The 16,382-nt window shown below is 39.3% G+C and overlaps 1 protein-coding gene across 1 annotated transcript in view; it reads right to left on the bottom strand.

The window, feature by feature from the left end:
• Positions 1-15,566, bottom strand: part of ATRIP (ATR interacting protein) — a 37,631-nt gene extending 22,065 nt beyond the window's left edge. Inside the window, exons 1-6 of the mRNA XM_075183031.1 lie at positions 15,461-15,566; positions 13,883-14,292; positions 10,392-10,462; positions 8,011-8,181; positions 3,627-3,730; positions 2,930-3,087 (exon numbers count right to left, since the gene is read on the bottom strand). Coding sequence (XP_075039132.1) covers positions 2,930-3,087; positions 3,627-3,730; positions 8,011-8,181; positions 10,392-10,462; positions 13,883-14,273 — 895 coding nt within the window. The 5' untranslated portion in view covers positions 14,274-14,292; positions 15,461-15,566. The remainder of the gene's footprint in view (positions 1-2,929; positions 3,088-3,626; positions 3,731-8,010; positions 8,182-10,391; positions 10,463-13,882; positions 14,293-15,460) is intronic.
• Positions 15,567-16,382: the final 816 nt, after the last annotated feature.

Here is a 16,382-nt window from a genome sequence, read left to right as displayed (position 1 = left end):
CAAGCCAGGGATAACACTCAGAACTACTGATCTAATCCAGAGGATCAATCAATTCAAAACACCATCCTTTCTTCTATCTCTAGAAGATATATTTTGTTCTACAATTATTACTGAGAATACAAATGTTTAGACACAGTACCCCACTTGCACAGTTGTTACCACAATCCTAACAGAAAGAGTATTATTTTTTATTGGTTATAATATGCTCCACACATCTAACTTTGAACTCTCTCTAAAACACAAACTCGATTGGGAAACAGATTTGTGTCGACAAACAGATGATGAAATGTGCAACAGAACTGAAAATAAAGTAGCCGACCTTAATAAAGCAGAACTCATACGAAGTTTATACCTCATGGTACCTTGTTCCCAGAAGACTACACACCTTATTTCCATCTTCTCATTTATGATGGAGGGGCTGTGGACACAAAGGTGATTTTTATCCACATATGGGGGCAATGAACCAAGATTTAAAAATTTTGGGGGAAAAAATTTGTGCACTGCTTGAACAAATATTTGACATTACATTTCAACTCTCTCCTTGGTCTGCCCTCAGATTCCTTCCAATCCCAGCTTTGGGGCACAATCTAGTAAATTATCCTGGATTTTAAATGTAGCTAAATCTTCTATAGATCAATATTGAAAGGATCCATCATCGCCTGAAAAACAACATCAAGTAAGACGGACGTAAACCTGGTGCAGAGCTAGTTGCATCTTCAACATATGCTAGTAAACACGCTACTTTTATACGCAGTTTTTAGAGCTTACTTACATGTGTCCAGCTCAGCATGAACTCCTGTGTGTTCTATAGGCTATACATCATGTACAACCTTTTCTAGCCAAGTCCACATAAACCTACGCTAGGGTCTTTAAAAACAGCAAGTAATTCCTTGTCTATATGAAGTGTTAGAAATAGAAAAAACTTTTAGGGGGGTATTCAATTGTTAGCGAGATGCGTTAAAAAAAACCGCGCTCGTTTTTTCCTGTTCGAGCGTGCGTTTAAAAAAACCAAAAAAACCTCAATTCAATAGTTTTTTTTGCATTCACCCCCTCGCGCTCTATTATTGGTCCTAGCGAGTTTGAAATGAGGAGTGGTTAAGGCACTCATTTTACTATAAAAAAATAAAAGTAAATTAATGCAATCAAGAATGGCCCCAGCACTGCAAAGGAGATTGGGCCCCTACACTGCACAAGAGAATGGGCCCCCACACTGCAATGAAGAAGGGCCCCCACACTGCAATGAAGAAGGGCCCCAGCACTGCAAGCAAAAATGGCCCCCCCTGTACAGCAGAATTAAAGATTTTACAAGGAGGTACATTTTTTGAAATTTACAAACATTTGAACACTGGCCAAGCATGGACATTTGTAAGGTACAAATATTTGTGGGACAGTGGGCAAGCCGGACCTTTCTTCGAAGGTAAAAATATTTGTTGGGACTTTGCGTAAATGAATGTGTGTAAGTAAAGCATCATAAAACTGAGGATTTCGTCCATGGTGAGTATTTTTTTTTTTTTTTTTAATTAAAATCTATGGTGTACATGAGAGTGTTTACTGTATTTCTTGGGGTTTTATTATTTTTAATAAAGATTTGTGTTTGGAATGAGGGTGTTGTGCTTTTATTTAACATTTTGCTTTGTGGAACTACAGATCACAGCCAGCCGTGGGTGTAAGAGCATGTTGGCACTTGTGGTTCTACTACAAGTGCAAACATGCCCTGGGTGCTATGGGTACGCTGGTGCTTGTAGTTAGACAAGTAGCAGCATGCCCACACTATTTAGGACAACATGGCTGGCTGGGACATGTAGTTCCACAAGTAAAAAAAAAATTATTTTTTTTTTTCATACAAAATCCCCATTTATTACCCTACTACCCACAGCCCAGGGGTAGTAGAAAGAGCCCTAGTGCTATCGGCACTGGCCTGGGTGTCCCTAGGGGGGTGGCCCGCTTACATTTTTCATCGGACCACAATCCCTAGGGAATCCAGGCCAGCGCTGAACAGTCTGTGGGTGTTTAGTCATTATGGCCGTGGGACCCAAACTGTGTTTCCCCCCCCCCCCTGTTATAGTGCCTATCACCCCGGCTAGTTTGCCTAGTGCTGGTTCAATTAAATTAGGGGGAACCCTACGTTAAATTTTTCACACATCAATAGCCTGCCAGCACTAGGGCGAAGACTAAATAGAGTGGGGAGCAAACGATTTTGCTTTTTAAAAAAAAATAAAAAAACATGATACTTTTTGGCACAACCACCCCCCCCCCCCTTAAAAACACAAAAATAATATAAAAAAGTTTAAATACATGCACCACTATTTCTAAAGGGGGAAATTTCCAAAAATTATTAATTATTATACACTTTTTTTAGTACTTTTCTTTTTTTAGGTTACTTTTATGAACTTTTACACCTATTTTCTCAGTTTAATGTATATTTTTCTTAACTTAATCAAAAAAAATTTTCTTTGAGCAGACCATGGAGGTGCGAGATAAAACAGCATATTTGCCTTTTTCACACTCGGCGTTAAAAAACAATTGAATAGCTTTTTCCGCTAAGGGTTCGCAGCCAGCCTATACTTTAACATTGACAAACGCTTGGAGCGCGATAACACCGTTTCCATAAAAAAAAAAAAAAAAAAGATTAGAATTGCGTGAGAAGTTTTCGCGCTCGAAAATAAGGTAAAATAGCAAAAAAATTACTTTTCACGCTCGAACTTCCAAACTCGCTAACAATTGAATACCCCCCTTAGAATATTTTCTACTCCTGCAGTTTTATTTTCCTTCATTTGAATTGCCACATCTGCTTTTGAAAGGCAAGAGCCAAGCAAGCACGACATATATTTATAAACTTCCAATCTATAATTGTTAAGGCCTGGCAACAGGTGGTCTGTACACTTCTGTGCTGTAACAGGAGGTTGTACTGTGAAGTGATGCAACTTACCTGACTGAATAACTGGAAGATGTGTGGGCTGAGGAGACACAGGCACATACGGCTTGAGACTGGCATTTGCACGAAAAGATTCCTTTGTGGGGAAGCAGATTTTCCCTGGCTGTGGCGAAGGACACACATCAAGCTTTATTGCCCCAGAATTCTTAGGGCTGGATTGCAAATAAAAACAAAAGGTTGAAAACACCTTTTCATTACTATGTGTGTTGAAAACACAGATAGTAATGACTATATGAATCATTATGTAAACTGTACTGAATAACTGGTGGATTACAACAGAAGGACAAAAAGATTTAACTCTTATGACAGGTACTAAGTATCAAGGTATCAGGGTTGTCATTGAGAACCAATTTAACTTTATATTACATTTTTTTTATTAACCTGAAGTTTAACATTAAAGAAATAACATTAAACATAATATTTAACATTTTCAATTTATTAATACACAATAGGTTGGCAAAAAGGATCTTGCAGACCTACTTTTGGTGACTAATCAGTTTATCGCTAATTATACAATATGGTTGCACCCAGTCATGGTAATAATAATCATCATTAGTTAAGAAAATAATCACACCCAATCGTTTAGTAAAAATAAATGTGACAATAGGATCTGTATATAAAATGCATACTTGGCCTTTAAGAGAGCACTTTGATGTATTACAGACTTGCAAGCGCAACAGTAATCACATACCTAACTTGTGGTGCCACAGTTCTCCGCTCACAACTTTGCAGTCTTGACTTCAATTCATTCATCTCTGCATCTTTAAACTGCAGCTCTGACTGCAGAGACTGAATCTGAAACAAGAGAACAGGATGAAAGGTTTGCAAAAAAAAAAAAAAAAGTTATTTGTTTTTGTACTTCGTTAAATCCTTTTCTTGAAAGCGGGAGAAGGACGGGGAGAAAGGGAAAGCGGGAGAAGGACGGGGAGAAAGGGAAAGCGGGACAAGGACGGGGAGAAAGGGAAAGCGGGACAAGGACGGGGAGAAAGGGAAAGCGGGACAAGGACGGGGAGAAAGGGAAAGCGGGAGTAGGACGGGGAGAAGGGAAAGCGGGAGAAAGAGGAGAAAGAGAAAAAGAAAGAAGGAGGAGGATGAGAAGAAAGAGAAAGGAGGAGGACGAGAAGAAAGAGAAAGGAGGAGGACGAGGAGAAAGAGAAAGGAGGAGGACGAGGAGAAAGAAAAAAAAGGAGGAGGAGGAGGACAAGGAGAAAGAAAAAGGACGAGGACGAATTCCAGCATTCCTGGAGGGGTGGCCTCTGACTATTTAACATTACATATTAACAAGTCCTCCTTTCTCCATCTCCAGTAGAGGGACATAGATGGTGGAATATCCCAGAACCACCCTGAACTGGAAAGGAGATATGACAGACAGCCAGCTGGGTGTACTTACCTGCCCAAAACAGGCAATAAAAAAATAGCAGAACTTGCGAAAAAGTATGCAGGTGGCCAAGTGGCCGCTCTGCACACCTGGGAATAAGTGTATCAAGCTGCAAGTTTCCAGCGGGTTTGAAAAGTGAAATGTTATTCAGTGCATTCTTCAAAATGATGGCTAGAGTCTGGTTGCTATAAGCAACATCTCCACTTTTCAAACCTGCTGAAAACTCACAGTTTGATACATTTACTCTTTTGGCCTGTGGAGAAACAGTGATGAACCACCCAAAAGGGACTCGTCTCAATCACGATCATCTTTGGGTCAATAATCTTACCACAAGCATAATGATTAAAACCAGCTCCATTAGTCCTTAATGAAAAAGTGAACCTGAGACAGGAGTTCTAGCAGCAGAGGAAGATGCCACTGTTGAATGACCAGATCAGTGTACCTGGACCAACTGGACCAGTAAGGAGTGGTAAACAATACCTGTATCCCTTGGAGGTGTGAAAAACAATCCAAGGAATGAGCTGAACTAAAAACAAGCGCTTCATTATGGTTGGAGGACCTCCCCCTGAGGGGACTCACTAAGACTACACAGACATTCTGGTAGAACAGAGATAATTTAGTCTTGTATTGTCTATAAATGTAATTGTGTATCACCAAGACACCTGGGAGTCTGACATCCGGTATTAAAGCAGGACCCCATGAAATGTAAGTGCGATCTGAGCTTTACTCTGCTGTAATTTATAGAAAAAAGTAAAGCTAGACAAACAGCACTGAACACCAGGCGTTATGATAGATCAAAGTGCAGCAGGGAGAACAGGAGTCAGTACGTGGTGGTCCAGGGAGAACAGGAGATCTAGGAGTGGTGCATCTATTTATATAACACTCCTAGGGCTCCTTAATAAATTGTTTACGCCAACGTTTCAGATCTCTTAGGACTGTCTTTCAGTAATTGATACCAGTCCTTGGATGAGCACACAGGATGAGTTTTTTGGTAAAATGCCGCCCTGTTTAAAAATTCTATATATTTTTTTCCATAGCCCATCCCACAGATGCTTGATCGAATTAAGATCTGGGGAATTTGAAGGCCAAGTCAATACCTTCAATTTTGTCTCATCTTCCTCAAACCATTCCTGAACAATTCTTGCAGTGTGGCAGGGTGCATTATCATGCTGAAATATACCACTACCGCCAGGGAATACAGTTGCTATGAAGAGGTGTACTTGGTCTGCAACAATGTTTAGGTAGCTGGTATGTGTCAAAGTAACATCCACATGAATGCCAGGACCCATGGTTACCCAGCAGAACAATGCCCAGAGCACCAAACTGTCTCCTTCCCATAATGCATCCTAGTGCCATATCTTCCCCAGTTAAATAAAGCACATGCACCCAGCCATCCACATGATGTAAAAGAAGACGTGATTCATCAGACCAGGACACCTTCTTCCATTGCTCTATGGTCCAGTTGTGGCGCTCACTGCACTAAACAGTTCAGCATTTTGTATAATTCTTTCATCAAGAGGAGCGACCCCAAAATTTGTCAAAAGTTTTCCTGATGTTCTCTTCCATGAATGACTTCCACTGAAGTGTTTGAATTACGTTCCATAGAATTCCAGCCTTCAGCTGAGTGTCGGCCCATCATTTCAGTCTCAACAAGGATTTCCGCAGCTCCATTGTCTTTGAGGTAGAGCCCAATACACCACATTTTGGAGATGAAACCCTCCAAAGGAAGAAATATGTTGAAAAATTTTCCTGGATGAAGTTGAATTTCTTTGGCTATGTGATATACTCCTTCATCGCACCACAATGAACCCTCATGAAGGAGTTGGTAGTGAACATCTTGGAAGTCATACATTGTTGTATAAATAGAATCATAGTGCAGGATAGGGAAATATTGGGGTTAATCCTGTAACTGTCTTGTGAGATGAATGCTTAGACAATACACTCATAAAAGCATTTCTGGATGGAATCTCAACTTCTTCAGGAAAATCTAGTTCAGTTACAATCGTTTTTTGTTTTTTTTAAGAACTTGAGATGGAAACCATACAAAATCCAAATTTTGGCTTGCCTTTTTTTACTTCATTTGCTCTGTTTATGTCACTGTTTGGAATTAAGATACTGGGAACAGTGCATCTTTTCTTTTTTATTTTGCTTCTGATAGTTCTGTAGTTTTTGAGCACCTATTTCCTTATAGAGACTACGTTTTTTAACATCAATACCAAATATTACTGTGTGCTTTTCTCGACCATCAGTTTCTTCTACTAAAACATCTAGTCTGTTATCATGAACCTGTTGATCTTGGAACAAACCAGTACTGTGTCACATACGTACCATGCATACCTGACATTGTAGGTTCTTCTCTGTCACAATTGTCCATAGCACCACAGACAAGGATGTCAGGTTTTATTGAAAGTGCTAATGGGACACAGTGCCCTTCAGTTCTGATGATAGTTCTACTTGGTTGTATTTGGTCTTGACGAAGTACATCATCATAACGGCTACCTAATCCTCGACAGTTGACTATGGTAATGAGTGTGTTTGATCTACTTAAATTGTATATTGCTTTAGCATTGGTGATATGAAGTGATGGCTTTTTTTTAAGCCATTGTGAATGAAGAAATAAGCAAACACATCTACGTTGAGCATTTGCTGATTTACAGAATGAAAGTGCTAATTCTTGTAGGAACCTTTCCCACCGTTTTGGTCGTGACGGTTCATACTCTATTTCTGCTTCAGGTCAGCTATATCACCAAACTTCCCATTTAAATTAAAGTCATAAACTTTTGCTTATTAACGAAGTATAGTAGTACATTTTATAATTACGTCAGTAGATCGCATTTTATCCACGATCAAACCCATAGTCAATATTTGATGCACACACAAGCTGGAATAATGTACACACCACTTCTCCTACTGCCTTCATTGTAAAACATTCCATACACTTAGATTTTGTAATTGACATTTCTGTAATCAGTAAACCTATTAGGTTTTGAGATAAATGTTTGTGGTACAACTAATTGCATTAAATTAAAGAAATGAGGGGAAAAAAATAAGAGTTTCTAATTTTGCATGATTTTCCCTAAAGAATGTCAATAAATTAAAAACAGATTTATTTCAATATTCTAACAAAGGAAAGCTCAAAAAGAAACCATATAAAATGAACTTGAGTATTAAAAGAACAGAAAAAAATATATACTTTTTTTCTGAAACATACAGATCACCAAAATGTTAAAATTGACCCGACCATGTGTATGCTACCCCTCTCTCGTGCAGTCATTGTAACTGTGTGTCCTAGCTTTTCCTAGCAATGTTCCAAGTTTGCGTGCCTATTGGTTTATTAGCTATATTGTTGACAATATTTGTGCCTTTCTACCCCCCACCCTCCCTTCCCTTCTCTTTCCCCCACCGATATAAAAGTATAAAACTCAGAAGAAACACTTTGATTATTAAGATTTTTCTTGTCCAAAATGTTATCTGTACTGTTCCTGTTGTTTCCTCTTCAAATAAAGAGTTTAAAAAAAAAATAAAAAAATTGACCCGACCATGGAGGCGGGAAAACTGTATAATCAAATGGTTAAAGTATTTTTGAAAATACATTTTCTTTAATATTGTTATTACTACAAAACACAGGTTTACGATTTAATCCAGTTATCACCAATACATTCAACTGCTTTTTTAGAGAGAACATTTTTTTTTTTACCTTTTTCAATAGTTCCTTTTCTTTCTCACACTGTATCTGAGCCTTTTCTTTTTCCACCAATACATGTGCAATCTTTTGCTGCTCCAGACTGGACTCTGTCTGATGCAGGGCATCTCGCAAAACTTTAATTTCTCCATTCTTGATTACCACTTCATCATGTAGCACCTTCAGCTGCAGGTGTAAGAGGAAGTAAAATGTGTAAAATAAAAATAAAAAAAGACCTCAAGTGTTCTCTCGCCATAGCGCCATAACTAATCTGGTCACGCCTTCAGAAAAGAATGGTGAGAAGGTTGTATGATAAAAGGTAAGGCAACTACACAACATGAAATACTGATGGGACATTTGACATACACTATGGGCGCTTGATATTTACACATGAAGCATCAGATCATATACTCTATTTAGAAGTAACTTTAGCTGAATTTATAAAGAGCAGAACACAAAATATAGTATGCAGATTTTTGTATTTACCAGCTTCGGCAGGGGATAGAATTTTGTTGGGCCTTACAAATAATAGATGATGATATCTAGCATAATGTTTCAACCCCACAATAACAGAATATATGGTTTTAAAGTAGGTCATTTTGGATTAAAATGTCCATGAACACGAAAAATCGCTTTTTATTTACTTTTTCCTAAATTAATACATTGATTTTGTATCGATCATGGAATCTATTTAGTGGGACACAAACGATGGGGTTAAAGACCTCACTTAGGTACAAGTACAACATCCCTTTTTCTCCTCCAGCATGATAGTGGGACAGAGATGATAGGGATACTCCAATATTCAGAATATGAGAAGGAGGATTCACATACCACAATGTACTTTCCTGTTAAAAAGCTGCGTACACAGAGGCAAAGAAATCTAAATTTGGTGAAGGTATGTAAAGGACCATCTTGTGGTCTTGCCAACATGTTCAGGTGAAGCAACATGTCATACCAACGAAGATGAGCATACTGTTCAAAATGAATGCGATATTACCTTGGTTGTTACTGAACTGCCTAGCACAACTTCTTAAATCTGACTTAATTCATGTGCAAATAGATTGAGTGGAAGCAGCTATCCTCTTCCTGGGACCCTCAAACAGAACAAAGAGTTTTTACACTTAAGGGTGCAATATCCAAACAATGCACCAAATTCAATTAGTATAGTGTGGCTTCCTTCTCATCCCTGTAAAGCTGGGTACACACTACAGAAATTCCGACCAACTTTTTATGCCGAGCGATTTTACATGCGATCGATGGTCCTATCGCTCGGTCCATGGACTGCATACACACTAGCCTTGTTTAGGACGATAAAGGGAAGAGCGGACGTCCCTTTAGCAACTTTTTACAGCCATGTTGTCATGAGCAATGACTGTAATTTCGCACTCACTGTTGTGGATCGGTCGGAAGTTTATACACACTACACAGCGGAAACGAGATGGAACGAAAATATTAAACGGTACGACCAACCAAATGAAGCGATAATCGTCCATTTGGGCAGACTTTCGACCATCGTGTCACTGCACACACTGACCCGACTTTTGAACGAGCGGTCGTATGTCGGCTGATTGAGCCGATTATTGGACGAAAACAGTGTAGTGTGTACCCAGCTTAACAGTTTTTTTATTTTTATCATCTATTATTAGCATCCCATTAACACATTTTGTTTCATAATCAGTGACACAAAGATTTGTTTTATTAGAAGCTGACAAAATATCTGACTGATTTCTGTACTCAAATAACTTTAATCTTTAAATATCCCAAACCACAACAAATTACTGAAAAATTATGTTCAACTATTTTCAATACAATACAGGTACAGTACTGCAAAATGGCATTAATAAGTGGCAAAGCTGGCTTTAGCAATTAATGATGGTCTGGGGATCCAGGCGAAACATTCACTGCATGCAATGTTCACAAGTAACTTTTTATTCTAATAATTCAGTATGCATAATTAAGTGACATTGTGTCGTAGAACAGGAATTGTCAGATCTAGACCACATGGATTATTAGCCTAAATATAGTGAATTGTTAGATTAAAATACAGTTCAGTAATGTATTTGCACTAAAATTTGATAACATTGTGCAAATAGCACATCTGTTGTAACTTTTAATAAACAGGTATTAACTTTAACACATTTTTTTTTTATCAAACTGGCCAAATTGTTGCTTGTGCGGCCCTAAAATAACAGTCTGGATAAGCATCTGATCAAGTGGAAACGGATCTTTTTAGACTGAGGGAAACTGCAGTCTGATGAACACAATTTGCTAATACGTGTGGTCACCTCCTGATCATTTAATATTTGGTAAACTGCTAGGTATTAACGAACACTTAAATTTGCATCATGTTATTAAAACAAGTCTCCCTAGCACAATAGAGCCCAAGCACAACCCACCTTTTGATTCAAATCTTCATGCCGAGATTGCAAAACTTCCAAGCCAAAGTCATTATTATCATTACTAGAATCTAGGGAAATCAAGAACATACAATGGTGGATAAAGACAAAACAAAAACACAATACACACCTCAGAGTAAGAGATCACAAAAGATAACATCAACCTTATTTACAATTTGCCTATAGTTTTAAGTTATTATATGCATTAGCAGTCTTTTGCCAAATATAAATGGGACACTTTTACTTAGATAAATGTAGATTGGTGACATCATCACACATCAAGCCTGTTAAAAATAAAGCCCTTTTCAGAAAAACAGCAATCATTAGAAGTAAAGCGGCCATTTTCAAAATGTTTTATTGTTTAGGGGTAAAGCACCTCCATCATCTTCTGCTTGACCAATGTCTTCAGTTTTTAAGTGAGAAAACAATGTATAGCCAACCATATTTTCCATGATGACTGCAACATAGAGTATTTCAGGAGATGAGCAAGAGTGTTGAATCTGTTGATTCAGTGACCAGTACACTTATATAAATCATTATGTCAGTGCAGGGCTACATATGATCGGTATAATGTCATGATGTGAGAAGAATGGAGGGAAGCAGGAAGCCTCACACTAGAGTGTTAGCTGGTGGAAAGAACAGATAGGCTCATTTTGCCAACCTTTTAAAACTTCATTCTGGGAGATCCCAGGCAGTAGGGGGGGGCGTGGTTGGAGGACGGGAAGGGCGAGGCACGTTTAAGCGCGTCCTTATGACCCTGCCCCCCGTGCCAAAATGATGTTTTGACGCGGGGCCAAAATGCCGACATTCACCGCGAATTGCGTCATTTAGATAGCAAGTTGCCATTTGCGGGATACATGCCGGCTCTCCCGGGAGACCTACCCGAATTTCGGCAGTGTTGGCAAGTATGGCAAAAGTGTAAACCTATCAAGTAAATGATCCTTTGTGAAGTCACACTTACATTTGCAAAAATGCATCTGGTTTTACAGGTAAACAAAGAGATTAATTTAAAAATCACAAAAAATTGAGGATCTGCAGTGCTTCTTTAGGACTTGTATACTTGTCTAGCACATTTGAAGGTTCTGTCCATTTGCCAGTCCTTGTAAGCAACCCTAAGTGTCCTCCAACAGTATAGAGTTGTTTTGCAAGAATCCTTTTAAACAGATGCTGAAAAATGGTAGTGTAAACTGCACTTCTATAAGAAATGATCAAACTTTTATTTTTCTTGCATTTTTTCACATAAAGCTTTTACCGCAGTAGTACTATCGAAACCTATTATTCTTACCCATCTGGTCTTGCTTCGTTTGAAGAAATTTTAACACCAATTACAACCCCAGATAAGTCTCTGCATTGTACGTGTAAAACAAAATATTCTGTTTTCACTCGCTGAGACACTTTGCTCCAAAATGAAACTTAACTTTCGGTGCAATGTCCTACTGTATAGATTACAGATGCTCAGGCTCGATTCTCCGAGAACCGAGCCCACCTGAACTTCGCTGATCCAAGTACCCAGCTCGCGTGCCCTCGGGAGTGAAAACGAGGCAGAACGTCATCGCTGTGTCGGATACGCGAGTTTTGGATTCTATAAGTACGGCCCTCCATGGAGATCCAGCACCATTTCACAGAGAGACACAGAAGGGGTAGCAGGGTTGTTGTAGTCTCCAGTGCAGTTGGGCATCATCTGTGTGTGTGTTAGGAAATTTAGACTGTAAGCCCCAATGGGGCAGGGACTGATGTGAGTTCTCTGTACAGCACAGCGGAATTAGTGGCGCTATATAAATAAATGGTAATAATAATAATAATACAGCTGACAATCTGTTACAAAAACTAAGGGATGTCATTGCAACATGGCTTATCCCACTTGGACTCTCCTCAGAATATGTCATTTCTGATAACGCCACCAATATTGTGAGAGCATTACAGCTGGGTGAATGCCATCACATTCCCTGTTTTGCTCACACAATCAACTTGGTGGTGCAGAGCTTTTTGAAAAATGACAGGGGCGTGGAGATGCTATCTGTGGCCAGTAAAATACCTGGACATTTCCGGCATTCGGCAACAGCATGTTGGAGATTGCAGCAGCTATAATTTAATTTGCCCTTCCACCAACTGAAGCAAGAGGTAGTAACAAGGTGGAATTCCACCCTGTATATGCTTCTGAGGATGGAGGAACAGTGAAAAGCCATCCACGCTTACTCCACAAGCCATGACATTGGGAAAGGAGGGGGTATGATTTTACTCAAGTGCAGTGGAGAATACTTTCCCTGTTGTGCAAGGTGCTGAAACCATTTGAAGTAGTAACCTGTGAAGCGAGTTCAGACACTGCTATCTTGAGTCAAGCGATTCCCTTAATTATTTTTTTCGAAAAGCAGCTTGAGAAACTTAAGGAGGATATGAAACATTCCGCTAAGTATGTCGGACTTTATTCGCTTCACCAGGATCCAAGAGTTATCAAAATCTTGAACTCGGATCACTACATTTTGGCGACTGTGCTTGATCCTAGGTTTAAGAGCTATGTCTTCTCTTTGTTTCCAACTGAACCAGATCTCAAGAGATGCAAGAAGCTCCTGGTGAGCAAGATGACAGCTCAAGTGTTACGTGACAGGACGGCGTCTCCTGTTTCAGTTTCTCGGTCAACTGCTAGGGAAAAAAACAAACCTTCGTTTTCCCAATATGATACAGATTACTCAGCACAACATTTTCACATCTGGGGATAAATGTATCAAGGTCCAATTTTATCAGCGTGTTAAAATCGCAGCAAATGCGATTTTAGTCAAAAATTTCTCAAATGTATGAAGCTGCGATTTTTACCCTGATCTTCAAAATCGCTGGTCATCTCTGGTGCTTTGCTGCGATGTAAACACTCCCGTGTTTAGCCAACTCTCCTGTGTTGTAGCAGCGAGTTGTATAAACCCATCACCATTACACTGCCTGTCATACAGCTGCCGGAGCTCCGGCAGCTGTCAAAACAGTAAAAAATAGATCAAAGTGGTAAAAAATTATAAAAAGTGTGGGATCGCCCCTTAATTCAGTCTTATCCCTAGTGCTGCCAGCCTACTGCTGCTCCCATGAAAATAGGGGAAAAATTTTGCGTGGGGTCCCCCCTATTTTCACGGAACCAGCACTAGGCAAACCAGCCGGGATTGCAGACACTATAGCAGGGGGACACGCAGCAGGGGTCCCCCTGCCATAATGACTAACCAACCCCAGGTTGTTCAGCGCTGGGCTGGATTCCCTAGGGAGAGGGGACCTACATCCCTGGTAGTGAAGTTGCAGCTGCTAGAACAGTGTATACTTACTGAAAAATCTAGAAGGCATCTGCAGCCTATAGCTTCATCACAAGCTAGTAAGGTGCATGTGGTGCTCGGAAAACATTTTAAAGCTAGCGTTTTATTTACACAATTGTACAGTTAATCTAGCACTGTCGCAACTATTGTAGCTATTTTTCACTTTATACAGATGTGACATTAAATAGTAAGAAAAACACATACTCAATAGATCTCTTCCTTGTCTCTGTAGTGCTGGTCTTTGTGGCTGCAGGAAATTAGATGTTGATTGTTTACTTGACAGTACATTGCCTTGGGCTTGATTTTTATGGGCATTTACTGCCTCCGTTTTCTGTGTAAATGCCTGCGTAGCTAAAATATCAATTTCCTCCAAATCATCAGCTGTAAAATCTTCACCGTCTCCAAAAATATCTTCCATGGCTTTAGTACCATTGACTAATCTGTGACGCTTTGATGGAGGATGCCAGCCTTGATCATAACAAGGATTATGGACACTTCGGGGTGTTTCAGAAGTGGAATTAGCAGAAACACGACTTGCACTATACAACATTGAGATGTCTCTTTTTTTGGTAGCAAACAGAATTTTTGCTGACATAGTGTGCAAGCCGGGTTCCCTGCAAAAGATTAAAGAATTGGTCAATTAACCACAAAACAAGTGACACCAGTTGTAATATACAGTTTCATGACTATAACTCGTAAGCTTATTCTATTTTTTCCTTAAATACCACTTGTCCTGCAACTGTTCACACTATCATGACACCCCCCCCCCCCCCAAAAAAAAAAAAAAAAACTCTATATGGATACAATATACAAACTTAAGACAAGTTAATCAAACCACCAAAATGTGCACTTTTACACAAAACTCTTCTTTTCTCACTTATTTAACAAGCATCTACTATATAAATGCCTAGTAACTGATATGTTTTCAAGCAATGGCCAGTATGTAATTATGCAGCTGCAAACTTCCAACAAACCAGTGCCCTGCCACAAGCTTGAAACTATGGGAATGTCACAATAAACAAGTGTAACTTTTTTATTATTATTATAAAACAGAAAATTTCAATTTGTTCCTACCACAGCAGGACCATCAAGTAATACTTAGCTACAGTGTAGCATGTTGAGCTACTACAAATTATGAGTTTCCTGTTGATTCTTTGCTATGCTGTAGGTAACCCTTGTTTCATAGTAATAATATATGTATATTACTGATCTGTTGAACTTCTTATGAGTTTTAAAACAGAGTTTTGAGAGTGAATGGATCAGGCTGATCTATAAATTTTCCATATGTGGTTAGAGCCTTTTAAAAGTCATAATACAAGCCAAAAAATGCCAGGCATTTGTATATATTCAAGAATATATATATATATATATATATATATATATATATATATATATTATGACTACTGGTTCAATTTTATTCTTTATTCCAAGATCGACGTGATATTATGAAGGAAGGCTGAATATAATCTCTAGTCAACTTTTGCAGAATTGTCCCAGCTGGGTTTTGAGTGTCTAATCGGCCATAATGAGTACAAAAAAAGTGACTGTATTAATACGGAGATAGTTAATACAGTAATTGGAGAGCAGACATCCTTCCTGTACAACATGTGCAGTCCGCCCACACAAACTCCTCACTTTCCCAGTGGAGAGAGCAGTTATAGGCAGCACACGCATAAATACAGCCAAAGTAATGCAATATGTATCGGTCAGTAGATGTTCTCACTACGCTGCATTACGCCGTACAATAAAGCAGCTTTATGCTTCAGAGTGCACTGTTCCTACCCGCGATTGATGTCACAGGACTCCCGGCCTATTCTCTCCCCGGGTCCCCGTCATGTTTTGGCGGGCTCACACTCACTACCAACTCGCGGAAGCGAGCTGCCAATCAACAGCCGGCTTGTATAATGATCATTTTACCGAGCGGATAAAGCGTAATGTAAGACAAGAGCTGATTGGACGCTGTTCTGTGCTCTGTTCTCAGGCTCAGCTGCAGCGCTTGAGCGACAGGTAATGTGCTGCTGGTGTAAGGGACATATGATCTTATTCTACTGTCTCTTAACCACCTGTAATATGTAAGTGGCCGAAGTAGAATGGAATAAGGAGACAGACATATCTCTACTACTTCTTTTGTTGTGTATGTTTAGTGCAGCTCTCCGTAATTGTTCTTATTTTTTTTACAAATTAATATTTACAGCATTTAAGATGCAATAAAACTGCATTGTGGCTATGTCCAAAATTTCTATCGCATAGGAGCACAGTGTATCTAACTTCCAAGTTATATTTTAAAGATTTGACCATTTGAAATGCTCTATTATTCAGTATTGACCAACTACACAATAAAGGAGGCTCTGGTGCATAATCTGTTCTTATTGTCTAGGCATTTTAAGATAATATTTATTGAAAATAAGTATTTAAATGCAAAATGGTACACTACTATTAAGTACAGTAAATTTGACACAACGAGGATAGCCAGGACCACCATCAGGGGGGTACAAAGAGTACAGCAATATGGGGCCCAACAGCAGAGTGAGGCCCCACCAGCCCCGAGCCCAAACAAATTTATTAGGGGAGGGGCTTCCACAGTGAATTAAGAGAGGTAGTGGGCATTGTTTTTATGCAGCAGCTGTGCCTGAGATGTGGTTGTGGGGAGAGACTTCTGTGCGCAATCAAGGATGTGGCAACAGGTCCACTTGTAGGCAGCATG

The sequence above is a fragment of the Mixophyes fleayi genome, chromosome 8, assembly GCF_038048845.1.
Source record: "Mixophyes fleayi isolate aMixFle1 chromosome 8, aMixFle1.hap1, whole genome shotgun sequence".
In the NCBI taxonomy this organism is placed as follows: domain Eukaryota; kingdom Metazoa; phylum Chordata; class Amphibia; order Anura; family Limnodynastidae; genus Mixophyes; species Mixophyes fleayi.
This window is presented reverse-complemented; position numbering and strand designations above follow the sequence as displayed.